This window comes from Gavialis gangeticus, unplaced genomic scaffold (assembly GCF_001723915.1).
Source record: "Gavialis gangeticus isolate Ggan-Ray unplaced genomic scaffold, GavGan_comp1, whole genome shotgun sequence".
NCBI classification, from domain to species: Eukaryota; Metazoa; Chordata; order Crocodylia; family Gavialidae; genus Gavialis; species Gavialis gangeticus.
This window is the reverse complement of record NW_017729014.1, coordinates 19723551-19747648: the sequence shown is the minus strand read 5'-3', so window position 1 is coordinate 19747648 and position 24098 is coordinate 19723551. Positions and strand designations below refer to the sequence as shown.

The 24098-nt window shown below is 41.2% G+C and overlaps 1 protein-coding gene across 1 annotated transcript in view; it reads right to left on the bottom strand.

Annotated features, from left to right (window-relative positions):
* IFFO2 (intermediate filament family orphan 2) overlaps window positions 1-24098 on the bottom strand; it is a gene marked incomplete at its 5' end in the record, with an annotated part of 69368 nt that overhangs the window by 17907 nt on the left and 27363 nt on the right. The window contains 4 exons of the mRNA XM_019511572.1: window positions 2975-3117; window positions 4948-5088; window positions 7412-7507; window positions 8256-8316. Coding sequence (XP_019367117.1) covers window positions 2975-3117; window positions 4948-5088; window positions 7412-7507; window positions 8256-8316 — 441 coding nt within the window. The remainder of the gene's footprint in view (window positions 1-2974; window positions 3118-4947; window positions 5089-7411; window positions 7508-8255; window positions 8317-24098) is intronic.

The following is a 24098-nucleotide window of genomic DNA, read 5'->3' as shown; positions in this document are numbered from 1 at the left end:
TGAGTCTTTGGAACCACCTTCCAAAAAAGTGGTGCTTAGGAGATTGAATTAAGAAACACAGCAAAGTAAGGGCTAAAAAATGTAAACGTTAGTAGAAGAGACTTGCCATTGTCTGCAAGACGCTGATACTTAGGCTTCTCGCCACCCTGTAGCGGAGCACAGAAATCTTATCAACATCGATTTAGTTTAAAACAGGCCATTCCAGATTTAGCCTCCAGATGGTGCTAGAAGTTTACCGTTCTAGCGCAGAACAGCTTGATAACCACAAGAATGTTTGAAAACTATTCACTTCATACAGGAGGAAACGTTGACCCCAGCAAAGCAGTTTTTTGGAAGTTTACAAAGGAATGAAAACAAAGCCAAGAATAAGTTCCTTTAATTTTTTTTACTATCAAATGGAAAGGTTTTACATAAAAATTTCCCTGCAAACTGAGCATTGTAGCTGCAAAGAAGAATCTAGCTATGAACAAATGAAACTGTCACCATTGGTTCCTATTCTTTAACACCACAAAGAAACAGGAGAGCATAAAAATCTATACTTGTTTAGTGTTCAGGTCAGTATTAATTTGTGATATTGAGCAATATATACTTTCTTAATAATACATGGGAAAAATGGTCTTCAACAATATAAATGTGTCTGAGTCCCTTCAAATGGGTCAGCTGCTACAGAAATCAGTTATAAACTAAGCACTTGAGAGTCTCAAGCTTTGAACAGCAGCAGAATTGTAATCCTACTCTAGCTACTTTCTTTTCCTTGTTAAAAGTACAGCCTGAAAAAAGTGCTTGAGATTACTAATAGAACGGGACCCTTTTATATTCTACGTAGTTTCAGGCTTACAGACACATTTTTGTTTCCTGAGTTCATTTCCTTTTAAGTAGATAATATCTCAAGCCGGAAGCCGAGTCCAACACTTTGTCTTACGAAGAGTTTAAAGAACTTGGCAAGAGGAGGGGAGGCGGAGAAAGTATTATTATTCGTCACCCATCTAGCTGATTTTTAAAACTTGTACTTTTGTGCTCCCGCCCTTCCCAATTCACTCTCTTTAATCAGTTCTTTTCACTGGAAGAGCTCTCACTGGTTGAAAGGATAGCTACCTCCCAATTTAAACTGCTGCTTACTTCAGCTGGGCACATTGTTCAAAAAACAGTTGTTTGTTTTATTTGACTACATAAGGCCTTTCACTAGCCACCACTTTAATGATGTTCTGCATTCATTAGGACTCTAAATACAAACGTTATTTTCTTTTCTGCTGTTGGTACAAGCTGGGCTGTTTGGAGGTCTATAAATCAAGACTCTTCCATCTCACAAATCCATTAAGAACCAGGCATATATCAATCTGCTCCTCCACAATGTTTATTTTATACAGGGATTTTTGGGGTAATCCTACGAACGCTGCGTCATATAGGTCAACCACATTTGATGTCCGTGGTAGAATTTCTAGCAGGTGCTGTTGATACTGGAGTTCTCACTTATTAAACTTGCATTTATAAAAACAGTCATTGTATGAGGTCTGTGGCATCTTAATAATGAAACTATAAATTACAAAAGAGCGTGTTGGTAATTCATTGGAAACAAAAGTAGCAGGCACACATGAGCAGGGCAATGGCATGTGTAGGACAAAATAGGAAAGAGACAGCGAAGATGAATTAGTCTTACACCCAAGGATCTTCAGATTAACGGCACAAGTGAAAAACAGGCTGTCCTTTAGAGGGAATGTATATGCTCCAGAGACTGGGAAGACCTGCTAATTAGGAAAGTGCTAGAGAAGGGATTTCACCACATAAACGAGATCCCAGTTTTCTTGCTTAAGCTGGTGTAAAGGCAGAACAGCTATTTGGCTTTAATGGAGCTACTCTGAGCAAGAGCATAGGACTTCTGAACCCCACCATCCCATGCTGCAATAGCTCTGAGGTGTAAGAAAACAGGCAGTTCCTAAGTTAACAGCACCCAGACTTTTCAGCTCTACAGAACCTGCCCAAACCTCTACAGTGAAAAAATTCCTCCGCAGTTGGTACAATCGTTTCATTCTTTTAAGCTAGTATAGTATACTTTTTCATATGCTACTTCCTGTCCTTAAAAGACCTATAACTAGCAATCCTGGAGATGGAGACTGTAAGCTCCTCAATCATAAGCTCCTCTATATTAGGACTTGCCTTCCCCTTGACTAAAGTTAATACCAAACTCTCCTACAGAAATTCTTTATTCATGATGAACTGAGCTCTAAGTAAAAAGATTTTAAAGGGCATAAATAAAAATCTCATATCCTACTAAGTAGACAAAGCAAGGAGAGGCTCTTCCCACAAGTCTGGAAATCTAACATTTAGCCAGACAGATATAAGCAAGGGCAAAAGCTTCATATTTCTTCATTGCCCAATATTTTTTAAAACAACAAATACAGCAATTAGTGATTTAATTTCATTTTTTATAATTCCTTCCATTCTGCCTCTTCCCCCTCACTCCCTCCATAGGTCAGTGAAAATACATTATTTAGTGTCATTTATTTGTTGAGTTTTTGGTTGTAGCCATATTGGTCTAAGGACATAGGCAGGCCAGGTTCTTTGGGTAGATGTGATATCTTTTATTAGATCAAGTGAGTAGATGGAAAGAAGTTCTTAGCCAGCTTTCGGGCGCAGTCACCCTTCATCAGGCACAGGGAGTCTCTGCTGGCCTGAGACTCCAAGGAATGAGAGAAGCTAAAAGTGTGGAAGGATATCAGTGAAAATGTAAATAGGTAGAGATAAGCAAGACAAAAGGTAAAGCAGGGAAGACCGGGGCAAAAATAGATTAAAATATTTAAATGTTACCCCCAGGCCCACAAACTAGAGTTAAATTTAAGCTTACTCTATGGCATGTTTGATGAAAAACTGCTTCTTTTGGATGCTTAAAGAAACATATTGGGGATGAATAGAGGGCCAACTTTGACCTGTGCTCCCCTCCCCCAAGTTAAAGACACACGTTCTCCACAATACTCACAGCTGATTAAACATGCGCTTCATTTCATCTGTGATGTTCAGAGAACAGCTGACTTCGTCATCTGAGAATCTGCTGTTGTCTCCATCCTGTTCAGAGAGGTCGTCGTCAGACGTGAGCTTGCGTTCTTTCTTTTTGGAGGCCACCTTAATTGGAGAGAAGGGCAGTGACTAGAAGGTTCAACTGAGGTGCTGCGCCAAGGGGTGCCGAAATAAGAAAGGAGAGGCATTAGGTCGGACGGAATATAGTTACTGTCCACCAGTTCCTAGCGATTCAGGTGCTGAAGTGACTGCACGTATTAAAGGACAGCAATTGCATCTATTAGTAGGTGGTGAACGTAGAGCACAAGCAAGCAGTTCAAAATGGCACAGAGCAAAGCAAGCTGCAGAACTGCCAGCGCTCTACGTACGTTCGTAGTGTATTCACTGACAACACTGTATGATCTACCAAAGGGCATGCGGAAGTTAGAATGATACAGGGTGAAAGCAAAAGCTGGCAAGAGTGCCCAAGCAGCAAGCTTAAGAGCAATGACAGAGCACTCTTCCTCTTCTGCCACCATCATTATAGGCCCAGGAAGTTTAGAGCTGGTCACTCGCACCAAGAGTATGCAACATGCCTTCATGGGTAATAGATTGCTTTGCTGCTCCCACCTCACCAGAGGCACAGACCGCTAGTACAGTTTGACAGTATAATGGTTATGTGGGAATCGAACCACAGAAATGCTGGGGCAACCCAAAGAAACACTGTGCACAAAGAAAACCAAAAAGCTACCCCTGGCAAAGTGAAGGATCTTTCTTTTATCTGAGGGTCTCCATCTCAAACAGATATTCATGAATGCCTTGAGAGGGTGCCAAGTAGTTGCGCATACATCAGACACTAAGTTCCCAACCTACTCTGATTTTCACTAACAGATAACTGAACATTTCAGACCTGGTGCTGCTTTTTGCACAGGTCATTTTAACCACTGTATGCTCAATCAAAATTTCAGGTTCAAGTTAGAGAAATAGGCAGCTTTGCCATTTGCAAAATCAGAGAGAGAAAGTCTCTCTCTAGAAAAAAAAAATACTAGTATAATTTAGCATAGCAGAGCAAAATTTTCTTTAACAAGATGATCATTTCTCACCAGATTGCTAAAAAGAAGCCATGGGAGCTCATGTGTGCGTTTAAGTATGCATTTAAACGCACGCTAAATAGTTGACTGTGTCGTGGAAAACTTACTCCCCATCACATGTAGACCCACAGCTAAGTTGAATGGTCAAGAGAAGCAGAGACTGTCTGCCACAGCAGAACGCACAGGTTTGAATGAGAGACGTTTTAAGGTAAATGAGAAGGAAGATTAATCAGTCAATCAGAAGACTGACTGTGTTAAGAGGCACCGTTCTGCTCTTCAGTGTGTGTGTTGAGCTAAAGCGGCTCACTTTTGGAGCAAATTAAATTATGACTTTTCTCCTGTTGAGCTACAGAGCCATTAAAGCTATGGGAGAGTGAGCTGGACCTTCGATTCTCACTTACATATGGTAATTCTATCTATCGGCTAACTACCAATCACAGACGTGTTATTTCTAGCCATGGTGCATAAGCCAGAAATAAGAGAGTTTGACTTTCAGATCACAGGAGGCACGTGCAGGTCTTATCTATGAAGAGAACAAAATCTGATGGAGCCATTTGGACACATCTGGAGTCCCACGATGCTTCTGCCTACAGTCACTGCCTTCCACCACCCTTTAATAGCATGTTTCATGGGCCTTTCTGAGACTTCTTTTGAAGACTTCCCATAAACACTGCAGTCTTAATTCTGCAGCCATATATGTGGATCAGAGCTACAACTGGAGAATCATGAAGAATAAAAAGAAAATGAGCAGAGGAAGTTGGATGACGTTTGAGCTGAATCAAACTCCTCCAACACTCCTCCCCCTGCCTCTCCCCCTCCTACTGCCACACTGTCCTGCCCTAGGAAAAATTCAGGGCCTAATCACCTGGAATATCTTGGAAACGTCTTCGGAGTTGCGCTGCTGTGCTACATCGCACAGCTTGGCTGTGATATCGATTCGCCGGCAGATGTCCATGTCCACCTTCATGGCCTTTTCTTGGATCTTTGTGTCCAGGTCTGTCATGGGCTGCAGGAAGGACAGTAGTGAATTATCTTCTATTGTCATACAGTTCAGGAGAGAAGAGAGATACCCCATAGTATCTCTGTAACCCCAGAACACATTCTCATACCACATTAAAGCTTCTTCTCCAGGGAAAGGCAGCACATGGGTAGTCTAACAGATTAGACAAGTCAGCTACTGGAATTAACACTTTCCAACTGGATTCCAATGAACTCAAGTATTAGAGAAGGAACTGGCTAGTAAGAAACCTACCCCAACCCCCCCAAAAATCTTACATCTGCCAAAAGTAAAAAATCTTTTATGGGCAAGTTTAAGCTAGTATAAGAAAAGGGAAAAAATATAGATTGATCAAAAGAAGACTGAAATTCAAGGACTTGAGACTTCATCACTTCCCCACTCCAAAAGCTAGAAAAAGAGCAGTTTGCTGTAAAAGAAAAGTCGCATTTTGAAGTAGAATCTAACAAAATATGTAGCAACCTCATAGATGCAATAAAAAATTAAACAAAAGGCTGGCTCTACAAACATCAGACTTCTTGCAGTACCCAAGACCATAACCATCCCCGCTAAACATTGTATGACAATGCAGAGCCGCATGTTGAGGAATTATGGCTGTTGCTTCTAATGGCCATTTCCCTTCTTTCCCATAGGTTTATTGATGATGTCTTGTGAGGCAGTTTTCTGGCTTAGATAATATTTGATTTCTTAGTGAAAAAAAACAGACCTGATGGCAAGTTACGGTCCCTCCTTTGACAAAATATTTGGGGAAAACCTCTTTCAGAGGTCAAAGGTAACATTTAATTGTGCAATTTACTTCCCAAGTTAAAAACTTTTATTAATCAAGCCAGAAAAACATTTTATTTTTTATAGATCTCCCTCATCTAGGGTAGGCCTTCCCTAAAACAGAATAGGCTGACTAGTGACAACCACTGTAGTCTTGCAGAGGGGGATGGGAATAATCAAAACACACATTTCAAGGAAAAATTATCTATATAAAAAAGTGGGGGGGGAAATGTTTGAGGAAAGGAAGTTTTGGTAAAGATGATTTGCATCAATGTATTATTATTGTCCTGTAAACTCATCAGCTGCAAGTCATTTAAATTCCTTTTGTTCTACATATTTGCATAGCAGCTTTCAAACACATTTCATTAATGCCTTCCACAGGCTGGTCTAGATCCAACTCGAAGAGCTCAGAAAGTCTAGGGAAAGCAGTTGTTCTTTTATGTACTCGAGGACATTGCAAGATCTGTATTTACTACCACCCAGAGCGGCAGTCAGAGCAGCATTTCTTCCTCAGTGAAAAGTTAGGGAAGAAAAGATGCAGCTCCAACCAACTGCTGCCCTTCACACTGCATTTAGCCCAACAAGTTAATTAACCACCCAGAGAGAAGAAAGCTAAATCACTGATTTTTTTTCTATGATCAAGCCTATTAGCCCCAAGAGAATGCATCTGACTTCAGAGAGCAGATTGTGCAAGTACACATCAGCCGAGAAAAGGTGGGGAATAACAGTTTTTTATTGAAGTACCAGCTAGGTACGTACCATGAAGTATTTTAGCTAGTGAAGCATCTTAGCTACGCTGCTACTATCAGCAGCACTTCAGTCCTAACGAGGCCAAGTGAATAGTGGTATCATGTGCTTTACCCACTAACCCGACACACAGACACCATGTACAATGACTCTCTCCAGACTGTCAGATAATATTCTCAAGATGACCAATCGTGATATCAACAGATCCCACCGATTTGAGAGGAATTCAGCTAAATGGAGATGGAAGGAAAAGCTCCAGGGAAGTAGCTAGTTAAAAAGGAGGTAGCTGCAGTGTAAACAGCCATGTCTGAACTGACGGCACAGTTAAGCTAGCTCAGTTTCTACGGAATCTGTCATAATGATAGAGCTGAGCACCATTTTAGTTTTCCTTTCTGACAATAGCTGTATGACTCAGATCAAAATTTCCCTCCATTATAAAACATACTGGTGGCTACATGGTGGCTGAACTTTTTACCCTAAAAGCATGAGGATTCTCAGCTACATCCTTCCAGAGGCTACAGGTTTGAATGCCAGCACTGCTAGCTGTTGGGAAGGGGGTGGGGAAGTCAGGGTTATGGGCTAAGCAGCAAGTTAATGCATCTCTACACAGACCAAACAGGAAGCAGGGGGAAGGGTGATCTGTCTGATGCATTAGATCATAAAGGCAGCCATAATACTAAACTACAAAGCAGCACTCACTAAAACCATAACCTTTTTTATGAATGAAGCCATTTGCATGACACAGATAACATTTCACAAAAGGCGGGTGGGAATGGGCCACTCTGCTTTCCAGGGTACTTACATCACTCATCAGACCCTTAAAGACAACCAGCTCTGCTTTCAGCCTCTCAATCTTTTCATTTAACTCTTCCTGGATAGCTTCAGCTTCTTGTGCCTCCTATGAGGAAAAGAAAGCAAACAGCTAAAAAGATCAAGTAGCATTCACTGAACGACTTAGCTTTACACGGGTGAAGAACAGCATGGGAGGGCATGGCTGCAAATGCCATCTGCAGCAACAAAACGACTCAGATGGGGAAAGGAGCTTGAACGAGCATAATTTTAGGCCTGGTCTAACGTGCTATTCAGACCGGAGTGACACAGGTGATATCACAAGATTTCCCTTACGTTCACATGGTTACACTAGAAGCTTCCTATATAGGAGGGAAAAACATCCAAATAATCCATTATTTAATTTATTCATAAAGGACTACAACAATGACAAGCCAATGACTTGAACTGCTATATCTGAGCTCACCAAAGAATCTCTCTTTCCTCTTTCAGTTAAATTAGAGATTGCCTTCCACAGAAGAGATGACAGAGGATTAACCTTCCTATTTACTATACATGTTGAAAATTAAACATATGAGCCAGACAGAGGCATTCCTCCTACTTCAGTCTCAAGATTCAATGTTGGGCAACATACAGCTTTGCATATTAGCAACTCTATCTGGCAGAAGATACTGTCAGCAATTTTTTGAGACTGCCGGTATCAACATTTAATTCAATCCCAACCAAAAATATCAATTTGGCAACCAGATTCAAAAGGTGGGAAAACAAAATGGCTACCACAAAATACTTCAGTCTGAGAAATCAGAGGGATGACGGATGCCAAAATTAAGAAAATCCAGATTCTACTCAGAACCTACCTCTTGCAGGGTTTCTACCATAGACTCCAGATTCATTCGCTTTGCCAACTCCTCCTCCCATCTGAAAGAAAAACAAAATGCAGGTAGGAATTAAACACTACCAAAACCTCAATTCCAAACACAAGATTTCACACTTACAAAAAGAGTCTACAGGGACTATATGTGAAAGGGTCTGTCCAGCCGGTTCCTTGCACACGCACAAAACCCACAACCCATTTTCAACCTATCAAACCAAATTTAATCTAACTGCTGCCAACACTATTCCCATTCTTAGCACATAGCATCTGGACTTGTATAAAAATAGGACACTTTCACTGGAACAGGAATAGGATGAAGCTCTTCCTAACTATCCAAATCAGTAATTTTACCACTTCTGTATTTGGACTGCTGAATTCCACAGACTAACTATATACCTCATGCAAGAAAGCATCTTCAAATGCCTCTGGGTTTATTTCAGTCATATCAGAGTAAAATATCCTGTGTGGGTGTCCTTGTATGCTCTACGTATGAACAACGCAGCCCCTTTCATTGTCATGTGAAAGAGGTACAGTAAGAACATTAGGGAAGTTCTCCTGTTCCAGGCCCAAGCAGAAGCTCACATAGTGTATTTGTGAAAAAGCAAAGCAAGGGCCTTCTCATGAAAGATGTCATCTATTCCATGCGTTCTTGTAACTGAAAACCCAGCTTCCCAGGCACGGAACAACTGAAATTGGTAATCGATTATTGGTCTACCCAAGAGAATGGTGAAAGTGGTCTAAACATCATTATTTACTGCATATGAAAAAAATACGGAGACCATGGGAACAGATTCATACCCCAAAAAAATTGCTTAGCTGCTCAAACTACTTTCTTACCAGCCACTATTTTAAATATACGCCAATGCTCTTGAATAAGGCCCATTTCAGATGAATGACCCCAAGTATAAATATGCACATGAAGAAATTCAACAAGTATTTCTAAAGTTGCCCTTTCAAACCACAACCCAATCCAAGAGCAGGAGCAACTTCCCACATTTGAGATCGCTGCTATGAACTGCCACAAGCCATGGAAAGCAAAGACGGTCAGCTAAACAAAAATAGAGGCAAGAAGAGAAGATGGAAGGATGTCAAGGAGCCTCTGAGGTGGTAAGATTTATACTGCAGGGTCTCAATACCATGAGCTGTTTAAAAGCTGTTTGAAGAGTCCTCATTTTTCCAGAGCATTGAAGAGGGCCGGATATAATCTCCATGGTACAGAATGAGATGTACAGCATAAAAATCAGAAAGGTATAAACTCAACTAGGCAGCTTTTTAGGATCATTTATGTTCCTCCCTCCTTTTCCGGTGTCCCCTTTATTCCGTTTTCAGTGCAAACAGTGTTATTTCAAAGCTCCTATATGTCCGCCAATAACCTTCCAAGGTCTATAATGTAACTTAAGTGTGCTATTTTTACTTCAACAATCAGAATTTTTGTAAAGGTAAATTTTCGTTAGTGCCGTTGATCTGTCTTAAGTTTCTAGTCTTTTCAAAGCATTCTGATTTTCCCTATTAAGAACAAGGTGTAAAAAAAAACAAAACAAAACAAAACAAAAAAAACACTTAAACTGCATTTCTTTGATTGTCAGGAAGGAGAAAGAAAACAAATCTAAGATCGTATAAAACCTGGACCCTTGCTCCACCTTGAGGTCAATACTAGGTAATCTAGCAATAAAAATCTTGCTTTCTCCCCCCGCAAAATTGCAGAAATATGCATCTATTGCTTTGTTAAATTTGCTAAAGCTTATCTTGCAGCCATTGCAACTCAGACACTAACAGTATATTAGCTTTAGCTCTCAGTTCTTCTAGTTACCGAGACACAGACTACTGTGGTCTCTTTCCATTGATCAACCAGAGACAACTGTCTTTTTACACGGAAAGCCCTTCAGGACAAAATCTTTATCTTCCTAAACAGACCTGGTAGTGCATGGCTGCATGCTAACAATACCAGTGTACAATTTAATTATTTTTTAATGCCCAGCTGCGTAGGAAGTCTGGCATATAGCCTCACAGTACACCACAATACATGGCGATTACAAATTGCAAAAACTAAATTTATCCCGAAGTGTTTATACACTAAACATGGTTGAATTCATAATTCAACCACGTTTAGTGTATGGAGATGAGGGACAGTTTCTCACGTGGGCAGAAAGCCTATGCGGTGAAAAAAAACCAAAACCCTAGTTTTTAGGCAAGGGTTATCAAGTCACCCAAGTTCTGGAGAGCCTGGTGCAGTCAAGACTTTTCCATTGTGAACTTTAATGTGCACAAGATTGGCACCTATCACTTCTCTTGATGAAAGCACGTCTGCCCTTAAATGCATGCACCCTGTAGGAGACTCATTCACATAAGTCTATTAACATCAGATGTTCTATCTTTGTAAGATTTCTTCTGATGCTCTCCAGGCTCATTAAAATAAATTGAGACCCTAAACCAAAACAGTGGCTTCCTCCGGCAATAAAGGGAATCTCTCTTAGAATCGAGCTTCTTTTTATAGTCGAGCAGAAGTTCGGATTCTGGCAGGCGCAGTTACAAGGAATTAGGGCCTGCTGACTCAGTCGGCTAAACATTCAGCTGTAAGTTTCCGTTAAGCAAACCTTTGGTATGCGGCAGGTCACAGAGTCTGCTCAGACATTTCACTCCACAAATCCCCTGGCATCCCTGGGAATCTGAAAACTTAGTTACAAACTATGACTGATCGCTGCCATTAAGACATTTGTTTGTATTAATCCAGTAAATACAGACTACTAAGTGATTAAAAACACCCCTGTAGTCTAATTATAACAAGGCATGCAAATTATTTCTGTTCTCACTCTGACATTCTTACAGCTACATTAGAAGTGGCAAGTCATCGATATTGAAAACCAAGCAAAAAAAATACATATATTATAGCCTGAAGGTGTAGGTTGTAGCCGTGTTGGTCTAAGGACAGAGGCAGACAAGGTTCTTTGGGTAAATCTGATATCTTTTATTAGACCAACTAAATAACTGGAAAAATTGTTCTCTGCAAGCTTCTGGCTACAGCACCCTTCTTCTGACTTTCCCTCTGCTTGAAGAAGGGTGCTGGGGCAAATACGATATCTTTTATTAGACTGGACTTGAAAGCTTGCAAAGCTTTCCCACTCTAATAAAAGATATCGTATTTGCCCAAACACCCTTCTTCAGGCAGAAGGAGAGTCAGAAGAAGGCTGTTTGTACTTGAAAGCTTGCAAAGTTCTCCCAAACAGCCTTCTTCTGACTCTCCTTCTGCCTGAAGAAGGGTGTTTGTACCCAAAAGCTTGCAAAGAACACATTTTCCAACTATTTAGTTGGACTAATAACAGATATCACATTTACCCATAGAACCTTGTCTGCTTATATAGTCTGAATAAACTTAGGCTGAAGCAGGGATATGGACCCGATGATCCCGCAAGATCCCTTCCAGCCCTAACATCTGAAATCTATTAAAAATCTATGAAGCATGTTCCAGGGAAAGGAGGAAGTGGTTTCCTCAGTTTCACAGCCTTATCAGCCGTGTTAAATCTGCCAATAAGTAGAATTCCATCATTTTCAAGTCCACAAAGAATCCTGGTGATGTGGCTGGATTATGGGCCATTTACATCACACTGAACAATTCTCAGTCATCTGAGCCCTAAAACCTTCATGCTGATCGCATTGGATTTGCCTTTTGAATGCGGCTGATTGCCCATAGGATCATTTCAGCAGGGAAGAACAAAGCAGCTGTGGCTGTGCTGCAGTTCTCAACAGCACCTGAATGTGTCATATCTTAATGCAGTAGCAGCAAGAGCAGCACTGGGTAGCGACAGCACAAGTGCAGTGCCAGCAGCGGTGAACTAAGAGTAAATGCAGAGATGCTTAGGAGGGCATTCAGCAAACGATCCCATACGCAACTGAAATGGAAATTTTGCTGCCAAAGATTTACTGCCAAGCAGACTAAAATGTGTAGCCTGACATTTTTATTTGCCATAAATATTTTTAGCTTTTACTTCCAATATCCCATTTGCTTTTCAGCCGCTAATCACGTGTGCATTCCTATATGTGACAGATGTGGATCTTTTCAAACTTTGTTTGTAGTCACCTTCTGGGCTTCCCTGTTAAGCAGGAAATTAAATACACTGGCTGCGAGATGGACCCCTATTGTTAATATGGAGGGTGGGTCAAATGGACCTTAATCATTCTTCCCATAGCTGCCAGTAGTCTGTCAGTGGTGGGTGCATGTTAGGATGAGCAGGCATTGGAAAAGTTGCAGCGTGTTGCTTCTCAACCACGTTTCCAAATTTCTTAGCTGTTGCAATTGGGAGTACTAGTGGTAGTCAGGTGAAGAGATCTGTGTTATCTGCCTTTGAGCCGCTCAGAATGCAGACCTGCAAGAAGGCTATGCTTTTGGCGAATATTACATGCATGTGTATATATAAATTACTGACTGCCATGCAAAAGCAAGCAAATGTTCCTACCCCAGTACTTTAGCCAGTGGGCAATGGCTAAAGCCCTACCTCTTGCAGAGTCTACTCAGACCTTGGGGTATAATTAACCAACCTCCATTACTCCACGGAGTTCCACTGACTTAGGATGCTTATCCTTGCACCCTGGTCAAAGAGATATCCTCCTTCAGGTAGAAGCCCAAGATAAGCAGGGGGAGTTGCAAAGCCGCAGTCTGTTAAAAGGTATGCTGAGACTAAGTTACCTCCATCTCAAAGGCGACCCAGAACCTGGGCTTTTAATCATGGGGATGGTAAAGCCAGATGGATCATTTAAAGTTTTTTCTGAATATACGCCAGACATTGCATTAGACTGATGAAAAACCAGGGTGCCTATAATAAATCACAGAGCATTAAAGTAATTTGGTTCTCAGCCTCAGAATGTATTTCCCTACCCCCAGGCTGATTAGCCGCATGTAACTGGCTGCAAAAGAAGCCAAGTCACAAAACAGTCATACCTTTAAAAAACAAAAAAGGAAAGGAAAAGAGTCTTCATTTTCCCCACCACTTTCACTCCCAAAAACCTCTCTCAAGGGTTGTGTAAGAAGGAGGTTGACTTAACTGAAGACTAAATTCTCTTTTAATGCTACCAACAAAATTAGATAATAGAAAGATTGTTTGATACAGTTATGGCATTTGCTGCAACACGTGTACTTTAAAAGGGCCCTGGGCAATTGTTGCTACTATATATTCCTAGGAGGGCAGCAGTAGGCATAGACAGCCAGCATATCATTAGGTAGATGCTAACTACCATTCATACATCTGTTTCATTGCAAGGTATGCTAAATATTCCCACCACTTTTTATTCTAGCTAATTCCTACCCTACACCCCCTAAATGACTGGTCTGCAAATCTTAAATCGTGCTTCAGATGCCCTTAAAAATCCTCTGCTTCTAAGCAACCTGATCAGCTCTACATGTCAGTGGTGCTGCTGTGAAGACGTTTCTCAAGGGTTTCTTGATCATAGTCGTTGCTCTTCTTCCCAAAGACGGGAAAGCCAGCTTGCTTAATCAGCATCACCCCTGCACCATAAGTGTGCATGTAACTTTCTGGCAAGAACAGTGGGAAAGCAGATCAGCTCTGCCCATTGGGGCGGTGACATTTGCTGCTCTGAAGGAGAAACAGCAGAGGTGACGGGAATTATTGGGAGAAGAACACACAGAAGGGAAATGACTGTATAGACTATAGCCTGAAAAACAGCAGTCCTCACATTTGTGCTGCAGGATATCAACGGGACAGCTGCTTTGGCGAATCTCCAATATAAATTTTTTCTGGCTCGCACACATCAATTGCTAAGATTTCCAGCTGCAAAGTCACTGTTTCAGAGCTGCAGAGCCAAAAACCACCAGGATATACAAAGCAAAGCAGGGGCCAATGTCAACCCAGAGAGAGCTTAAAATAAATTTTTTAATCAAAACTTTTAGATGACTTTGGTTTTATTTTTATTCATTTTATTTCATTCAGTTTTTAAATAAAATTCAGAACAGGGCAATTTTGATCCTCTCCCCCTACCAAGGGCAGGATGACTACCAGCTAGGTTCACAGGCTCATATTCTACGTCTTAGAATATAAATGGGCAGTCAAGATAAAAATAAGGATCCTTTCCCCTTCTCCAGATGCAACAATTACATTCCAAATGTATTCAGTCACCACAGCTTCAAGCTCCCACACTTCCCCTGCAATCAAGAATTAAGAGTGAGGCTCCTACATAACTCAGGAGAAAAATGAGGATGTTTCCTTTTTTTTTTTTTTCTTTCCCTTTTCTACGGGTGAAGTACAAGACGTTAAGCTAACAAAACACTACACAATACTGAGTAGCCTGCAAGGATTAATACTGCTTACAGGTTTTGCGGTATGGCTGAGTCACAGTGCACACCCTTTTTCCTTTGAAACAGAAATGAAACAACACATAAAGGTATCACCAATGCTAAGACGACCAACTCAAAAGAAAACGGGGAACTTTCCATAACGTCTGGCTAACTGATTATCAACTCCCCCACTGAAGAAGACCCTTCCTAAAAAAGGGTAAATCAAGTATTTTTCTTATCCCTTTAAATGCTAATCCTATTTTTCATTTGGAAAATACATTTTCCCTGGATATTTAAAAAAACACCATCAACAAATAATAGGTAAGAAAACCAGTAGTTGGATGCTGAACGCTTTGACTGGAATGGCTCAAGTTTTCTGCTGTCGTCCCATCTCTCAGCCACCAACCTAAGCTTTGCCTGATCTCCTTTCCTGATGGGCTGCCTCGCTGTCACAGTGCATTGGGATCACAGGAAAACCTAGGATCTCTTCACAACCCCACAGGGTCGCATCATGGACCACATCAAGGGCTAACCCTCAACTGTACCTTCATGCAAAAGCCTAAACGTAAAAGAGATCCCAGATGCCCAAACATGTCAACAAAAAAAATGTTAAGCATCCACGTCATTTTTGGGAGACAGGAAACGTACAAGAAGAGACAGGAGACAACGAATCAGAGAAGAAGACATCAATGTTTCATTCTGGCATGCGAGGCACACCTAAGTCAGACTCATCTTTTAGATGCGAAGCAGTTGAGATGCATGTTCTTATATGCCCCACCTACAAGGGCAAGAGATGGAAAAAAAAAAAAAAAAGTACTTTCTATGCCAGTCCCAAACAATTACATCTTGGGTGTCGCCCAAAAGGCAACGCCACCAGCTCGAGACACGTGTTTTAGTCCCTCGTTCCCGCGTGGCAAGTGTTGCTTGTTCTTTTGTGGTTTCAGGTTTAGGTGAAGTCCAAGGGGCAGGACATGCCTCGGCATTTGCTAACATTGGCACAAGTTCTGATGCTCAACATGTTCAAACCCAACCAAATGTAATTGTTTGAGATTACTCATTGTAATGTCACCATCCATCTCTTTGTAGGTCTGTATTAACATGCCCATGTAGCCAATCTCCCAACATTTAGATGATATCTGTCGCCACTAATGTTTAAAGCAGTTCTTCAGGTGCACCAGTTCTTTCAAACTCAACTCTTGCCCTAGTGGTGGCACATACTTTTGCTGCCATACAAAGAACTCAGATTAAAATCCAATGCTGTGTCTCAGAAAGACCATGTCTCATGAATTCAAACGGGAAATGACACTGCTTATGGGAGGAGGGAGAGAATGCGTTTTGGAAGGTAGGGAGATGAAGGTCTCATGCTCAAGGTTTCTAGAACAGAAGGGTATAAATTTATTCAATCAGGATGCTATTGCCATGCCAATCTATCAGAAGTCTTCCCCAGGATTGAACCTATGCGTTCTGTCCAATTAGGGAAAGAACCTGTTTCGAATACCGCAACATCTGTTCCGCTCCAGTCACTAGGAAGCACTTTGTTAATTCACATTTAACTATAAAAAGTTAACAAACGGTACTGAGAGTCAGGGATAATTCTACATCAGATGTATTTTGCCAAAAATAAAGGCTACTTACAAAGACACCCATGAAATATTTTATGACTTATCCAATTGCGATAGCAACAGTAATCTTGTAACATGGTGCTGTCCCGGCTATAAAACCCCTGTTGAACAGATAAATTCCTCTAGATAAGAAACTTCCATATGCCATGAAACAGTGAGCAAGTTATGCAAAGTCAGACAACAGTTTGGGTTTGTGAATAAACCCACAGTGAACCTTAATGAGATTCTGCTATATTGTTTCTTACAGTTTATTCTAAAAACAGACTATTTGAGCCCCAGGCACTTTGGCTTCTTAGTGAAATAAGAATGAAAATGTTAACTGATCAGTTCCACGTCAAATGCATTCATTTAAAGCAAATGTCTGCGTCTATTCAACCCTGGTGCTGGTACTGCAGCAGAATAAAGTTAAAACTGCAGCTTGCAGCAGAGCAGTAAGGGCCTCCTTTATCCAAGTCCCAAAAAATCACTTGGCCAACAAGTCAGCCAGCCCAGCAACAACTTTCCAAAACACCAGGCTAACATGACCAGTATTCCCGAGAGTTGTTCAGGGTCTGTATCCAGACAGCTTAATTTGTATCCTCAGACCTAAAGGTCAGCATATATGTCTTGATGCAAATCCAGACAGTGCTTTTACAGTTGCTTCCCATGTAAAAAAAAAACCAGCAACAACAAAAAACCCTCTTTGTTCATTCAGGAACCATTTCAGTCCCTGCTCCCCCATTCCCAAGTTCACCAATAATAGTCCCTGTACTTTTTCTTTAGGATAGTTTTACTAGTTCACAATCGGTTTAGACAAGCAGTGCCTTTACACTCCCCTGTCAAAAAATTGAACAGTTATAGCAAATCAGATTGACAGGGCAATTCAAAACACAGGGGAAGCCCATATACTTTCTCTGTTACGCAAATGTATAAAGAAAATGTCTTGCTGCATATGGAAACATTATCAGTGTTGGTGGGTGCTTTCTATGTACTAAATAGGACATGTCTCAGTTCTCATCTGGTCTCGATTTGAATGCATTAAACTAGAGAACTGTTGTGAGCCCTTGCAAGTCAAATCTTTGGCAATTTTACTGTATAAAGTTCTGCACTACACCTTGCCAGTCTCAAAATGTTCAAAATCATTAGGACAGGTACCAAAAAGTTGGGGTGTTTAAAACGAGGTAGGGGTTCTTATTGGCCTTATCATTTCTGCACTTTTAGTAGATACTTGGAGTATTTTTTCAACCTTTTTTCCAGTCGTGGAAGGTAGAACTAGACAGCAAATCAAATGAGAATGGAGCCTCATTCAGTTAGAAGCTTCCAGGAGATGGTGCTTTAGGAACACAAAAGCTCAAAGATTACGGATTAAAGGAATCAGCAATAGTAAAGTAACTGTTGTGAAATACCTGCTGCAAGGTGTTTGAAAGCAAAGTTAGGAATATTTGCATAGCACATGTTCGAGAGGTGTGCCTGAAGAACTACTGAGTGGGAAGGAGATTGGGAACGATTTCTTTTCAGGTGGGCAGTTTGCACGTATTTGAATGGCAAAGCAGAAATAGTAAAAACTTACATGATTTCAGAGTAAAAGAGAACTTAAGTATCCATTGTCTTCTCTGTACATTGATTCTATTGAGATCCACTGGCTGTACAGATGCATTTTTACTAACTGAATCCCTGCACGCAGGAAGAAATACTTGGCCAAAGGTACTGTACTTCACAGCTTAATGCACAGCCTAGGTTCAGGCTTATATGACCCTCCCATCTATCCTAACTTCAGCAGTGTCATCTGCCATCACAAAAGAGCCCTAATTCTAGACCTGGGCTCCGCCTACACTGGCCTGCAAGCCTTTGAACAATGGTAGTTCCTTGAAAGGGAGCTGCTATAACAACTTATAGCTGCATAGATGTTAGCAGATGGAAGGGACCCTCCCAAGATCATCAGGTCCAGCCCCCTGTGCTTGGGCAGGAAAGACTCTTTGACCCCAGCAAGGTGAGCATCCAGGTGTTTTTTGAAGATATCCAGAGTAGGTGATTGTACCACTTCTGGGGGAGTCTGTTCCAGACCCTGGACACTCAAGTTGTAAAGAAGTTTTTCCTTATGTCTAATCTAAAGCGGTCTTCTAGCAATTTATGACCATTAGTCCTAGCCTTCCCTTGGTGAGCCCTGGCGAAAAGACGTTCTGCCAGTCCCCGATATGCACCCTTTATATATTGATAGGTTGCCACCAAGTCCCCCCTGAGACTTCTCTCCTCCAGGCTGAACAGACTCATGCCTCAGCCTCTCATCGTATGGCCTGTTCTCCATGCCTCTAGCCATACGTGTAGCCCTTCTTTGGACTCTCTCAAGCTTCTCCACATCCTTCCTGAAGTGTGGTGCCTGAACTGGATGCAGTACTCCAGCTTGCAAAACGCTGTGCAATTACAGGTGGCAATTAAAATTACCTGGAAAATTCTTCTGAACCTGACACTGGAACCACAACAAAAGCAATCAGCGTTTGCTTCTGATACCACCTTGTTCCTGAGAAAAATCCAAGCAGAAGATTACAAGGGTTTAAAAAAAAAGAATTGGGTGGAAGCCGATACTCTTCAAGAAAAAATAAAGGTGCTATTTAAGTCAAGGTACACAAAGGTAGCGTGCTACATGTGTCAGAACTGATTAAACAAAACTCTTGTGGTAGAGGCGCTATCTTTTATTAGACCAACTGAATGGTGGCCAAAAAGCGTCTTTCCTTGCAAGCTTTTGGGTATTCCAAGCTGTGTTTTTCTCACGCATGATATATACTTGGTAGTATCACCATAATAAAAACAAAGGTATTCTGGATCTTAGAAGAAAGAAATTTTACTGTACCCTAATGCAGGAATAGCAGTAGGATTTGACCCTCACCTTCCATAAAGCTACCAACTTAGGCTCTTCCAGCAAAAGGTAGCCTTGACCCTAACATGCAAAATATTTGCTCAAAATGATGTTTAAAGCACAATGTGGACAAGCCTGCTGTATGGTGTCAGCAATATATTTGCCAGTTGCTTGAAGTAAAGGCAGCAAAGAGACCTTCCCATTAAGGGGTTTTACTGTGAAAATTTAACACGGACATTTGAACTGAAATATGACAACACATTCAGCTCTGTAGCAAACCGAGCTGAGAAAACACAGGCTGAAAATATCAAATTCCCAACAAGTTCTTTATCGTGAATGTCTATGCTAGATTCTTACAGCAGGAGATGACACTGCATTAGCAACTTACTTTACAACAGTAGTGCTATCTTGCATGAAGATTATGAAGTCAGCCTTCCTTCCTTTCACCAAGCAAAGGACAGAGTAGCAAGGTATGATTCTGATGAATCTATCAGCCGCCATGTTGCTGACCTCCAGTTTTAGCAAAATAAAACCAGACTTGCAGATCTAGTTTCATGCTCTAGCAACTGCTTGGTTCATGGGTTTTCAGTCAACTTGTGCTCAGATCATAACTGTAAATACCTAAGCTACCAACGGGCTTAGAGTAAAGTCTCATTCAAGGAAGACTTCTTTTCTCCATTGTTTACAACAGACCCACTGAGAATGCTTCCTCTTAATTATCCCACGGGAATGAGCACAGCCTCTCCAGGTAGATTACTAGGCTGTATTTATTATTACAAAAGAAAGGTTCAATACAATCTCTCCATATACCATATGCTGCATCTACTACTTGCCTCTCTAAACACCTTTGTTATTTATCAGAAGAGACTTAAAACCAAGAGCTCAACCAGCCATCTGTGCACTTCTCAAATACATTTGTTCTACAGATAGAAACCATCTCAGCTCTAACTGGAAGGACATGGGGATAAATAGTTTTATTTTAAATACAGTGGAACACACACACACACGATTTATTTCAGTGAGAAGCTAAAAAAAGAGAACCCTTGTTTTTGTGTGGACCAGATCATGCAATAGAAGTCTATTTGCAGTATCTTTTTCTGATCAAGTGTTATATGAAAGGCTTCAGCATCGGTTCACTGAAGTGTAGCAGTGCTACACTAGTGAAACTCAGACCTGCGGAAAGAAGAATCGTTTTTTGAGGAGCTGTACTTTTATTTTAAAAGGTCTTCTCCAGTTTCACCATGCCTTTTTAGCATCTTATTTACAAAGCACCTACATTTATTTAGGGCTCATACAGGATTAAAAGCACACCAAGTTTCCTCCCACAACTAAACTATTATGGAGTTCACAGGAACACAACCCTGTTCCTTGCAATGCAAGATACAAGTGTATAGCACAGCTGATAAGATAGCACCCAGTCTGTCACCAAGAACAAGGACTATGATAAAATGCAGGACACCTAGGCTGATAAAGTTGGCGCTGATAAAGTGATCCAGAGGGGAATGTCTGAACACCCCCCTCCAATGGGTTGTGAACTCTTAGACCTAGACTCTCCCTCATCCCCTCCTTTGTAAGCATCCTGCCCCCATTTCCCCTACCCCCAAGTCACCCCTGGGCCAAGTAGGCTACACCCCTAGTATGTAATTTAGTTGCGTCCTCCCCCTTCCCAGCCTGTACTATGTAGCCACCCTTATCCAGGTCTCTATGGGCACATCTACACATGACGCTTTGATACGCGTTAGCCTAAGTTAATGCTTATTAAGGGCACACATTTACATGTGTGCGCCCTTAATGCACAGTAAAAATGGTGAATTTAGGCTATTTGTGCCTAAATTTGATACCTACAAGTGCAGGTATCAAATTGAGGTGCAAATAGTTAAAGCGCATTAACACGTGTCAAAGTGTTGAAGTGCATTAATGCTGTGTGTGTGGATTGACTTGGGACTAATTTTAGTCCTAAATCAGTTTCTATACTACATTAACGCTGAGTGTGGATTGACTTGTTACACTAACTTTAGTCCCAAGTCAGTCCACCCACGCAGCATTAATGCACTTTAACACCTGCATGTACAGATCCCTGCCTAAACCTACTTAATGTGCATTGATGCGCATTAGCTTAAATTTAAGCTTGCTTAAATGCACATGTAAACACACTCTATATTTCATTCTACCTCTTCAACTATGTAAATTCCCTTTTTGACATTCACTAATAAAGTTAAAGCTGAACTTACGCCATCTCCTCTGCCTTCACCTCTTCTTATGGGCAAGCCAAGACTTTACAACCGTATAGCCAAACACTCCTCCCAATGTAATAAAACAGTTTGCATGTTAACAATCAAGCTGAATTTCTTCTTTAGCACAATTTGGTACCACTGACAACCTGCACGTAAGAAGTAGTCCAGGCTAAAATTATTAGGAATACTACAACTTCATGTTAACGCGTTTCCTATTGTGCAAATATGGAAAGTTTTAACATATTTAGTTTTAACACACCTGAGGGTTCAACACCAATCACCCTGTAAAACGCAAAAATATTAAATTTCCCTTTATTTACTATTAAGTATTTTTGAAGGCCCTGAACCAACAACTGTGAACTGTATATAATATTTAAGGCTACACATGTGTTACACATTTAAAACTCTTTACAACTGTTAAAACTCTGTTTCCACTGCTTCCTTGCTACGACTGCCGCACCTAGGGAAACAAAGCCTGTTCAGTCATACAGCTAGCAATTACCTGCTTTTCATGTCTAAATAAGCTTACTGCTTCTGCTATACAAGTAGCTATCCCCATTTTAGCTGCTAACAAGAGAGCCTTGTGCGAAAGAACAGTCAAGAAAAGCATGGGACTTTAAACTGGGGTTTTGTTAATAGAAAAAAAAAAAAAAACCCCAACGTATTCTCTAATACTAGTCTGGTTTCAATTAGATTTTTGTCCAAATTCATTTTTGTGGCTGCAAGAAGAATATTCTGACGAAGTGGTAAAACAGACCACAGCAATAAATCCATGATTTTTCCCTTCATATAGAAAGAATAGATAAAAGTCAGGATTAAAAAAAAAAAGTGGGCCTCTGGTTGTAGGCTAGAGATATTTCAAAGATAAAGGATGAATGACTGGAGGGACAGGAGCATTACCCACCACAGCAGCTCACCAAAAGACCTAGACACCTAGAGGTCCAAAGCTCGGATAGTGGATTCCCTAAGAAAGAGAAAGGGGGGGATGGGAAGCTGTTTAATTATAACCAGAGCCTCCATTCAATAACACATCCCATTTTCTAGGGGAGAAGACTGTATAGGATAAACATTGTGCTTCTAATTGCATAACCATAAACACTTGGTTTTATTTTGGGAGCACAATTGCCATGTCTGAGCAGCCTTTTTTGCAGCGTGCATTCAAGCTGGAAGGAGACTACAGCCCAGGCTGAAAATCTCCAAACACATCAATTTAGAAATTAACCTATAACAAGGGTGCTCCCTGGGTCACTCCCGACTGTCCTCACACTTAACAGTTGCTCCCCTTATTCCCATGCAGTATTGTACTCCAAGCAGTTTGTATCATCGCAGTCTTAAGTCATGGGCCAGGAACGCCAGCATGGTAACTGTTATATGAAGACAGAACAAAATGCCACCCATCCCAGATCATTCTAGCGTAGCGTTTCATCCTCAAAGACAGACAGACCCAAACTGTTTACTGTATAAGGGTTCTTACATTTGAATCCAGGAATAGGATTTGGCTCTCACACTGCAAAATGAGTAAGATTACATCATAAATACGATTACATCTAACCAAGAAGCATCTGAAGCTGTTTTCACCCAGACACCGATTTGAGATAGATTGGCAGCCTGATATGTTTTGGCAAGGTGATGAAAATATTAATGTGAGAGCAGCTCTCACTTTGGGTGGGAAGGGGGAAGGTGTCTGCCCACCCACGGTATAAGATTTCTTCCATCTAAATATTTTATCGTAACATATGTGCTTATTCGGCAGTAAGGCAGCATGCTTGGCAAGCCACTGAACAAACCCCCAAATTATAATCATGGCTTATTCGGGCTGTTGCTTTCTTGAAAGACAGAATGTTACTTTCCTAAATATGGAGTATTCAAAGCCACCCATTGTGGATGCTTCTTGGGCCCCAGGCAATCCGAGTGTCAGCCATCTCATTTAATCAGTCCGAGAAAGAGGATGGATCTGAAGGTTTAAGACCCTTATTATCACATGCACAGGGAAAGGTCTGTTTCTAGATGTTTCTGGAAAATGGCAATTCCCCTTTGTGGCAGCTTTTGAAGCTTTTAGTTTCCACCATGGAAAGACGCAACATTTGCCAAACATTCTCGTGTCCAATGCCATTTTCTGATCCAAAATGCAGCTGGCTTACTGGCACTCTTTCTTCTGGACAGTTCCCATGAAAGCTGTATTAAAACCCCATAAGCTGCCAGGCCCACCCCAACTCCCTACTTTCTTTAGGCGTGCCACTGTGGGAAATCTTAGGCAGTAAGGAGAAAAACCTCCCATCCCTAGTAGCTGGGGTGGAATCATAGATTACCCAAACGCAGAAGAGGAATGGAAATGCATTTGTCTACATGGAGGCATTCTTTTATTTGCTCAACCCGACGTGCATGAAGATTTAAGCACGTGATAAATTTCACACATACTTTCCATGCTGAAGTCAGCCTGATGATGCATCCAGCCTATCCATCCCGAGTTCATCTTTGGTTTAGTGGGATTCTGTTGTGCCTATTTATCCAATTCCTTCCATATACCAATTAGTAGGGCTGTGCAAAGCTTTGGGTGCCAATTCGATTCAGACGAGATTCAGCCCAATTTGGGGGCCAAATCTCCAAATCCAAATCGAATTAGGAGACTAATAAAAAAGTCCAAATCAATTTGAAGCTCTCCAAATCCTCAAAAAAGATGAAGACGAAGGGATGGGCCAACCTGATTCGGCCGAAATGATTCGGGACAGTGATTCGAATCACCGAATCAAATCCCTGTCCCCCGAATCTGAATCGAATACTAGCCGCTTTGCATAGGCCTACCAATTAGCTATCAGGGCTGTTACTGAATTACGAAGGGGCTTTTTTTTTTTTT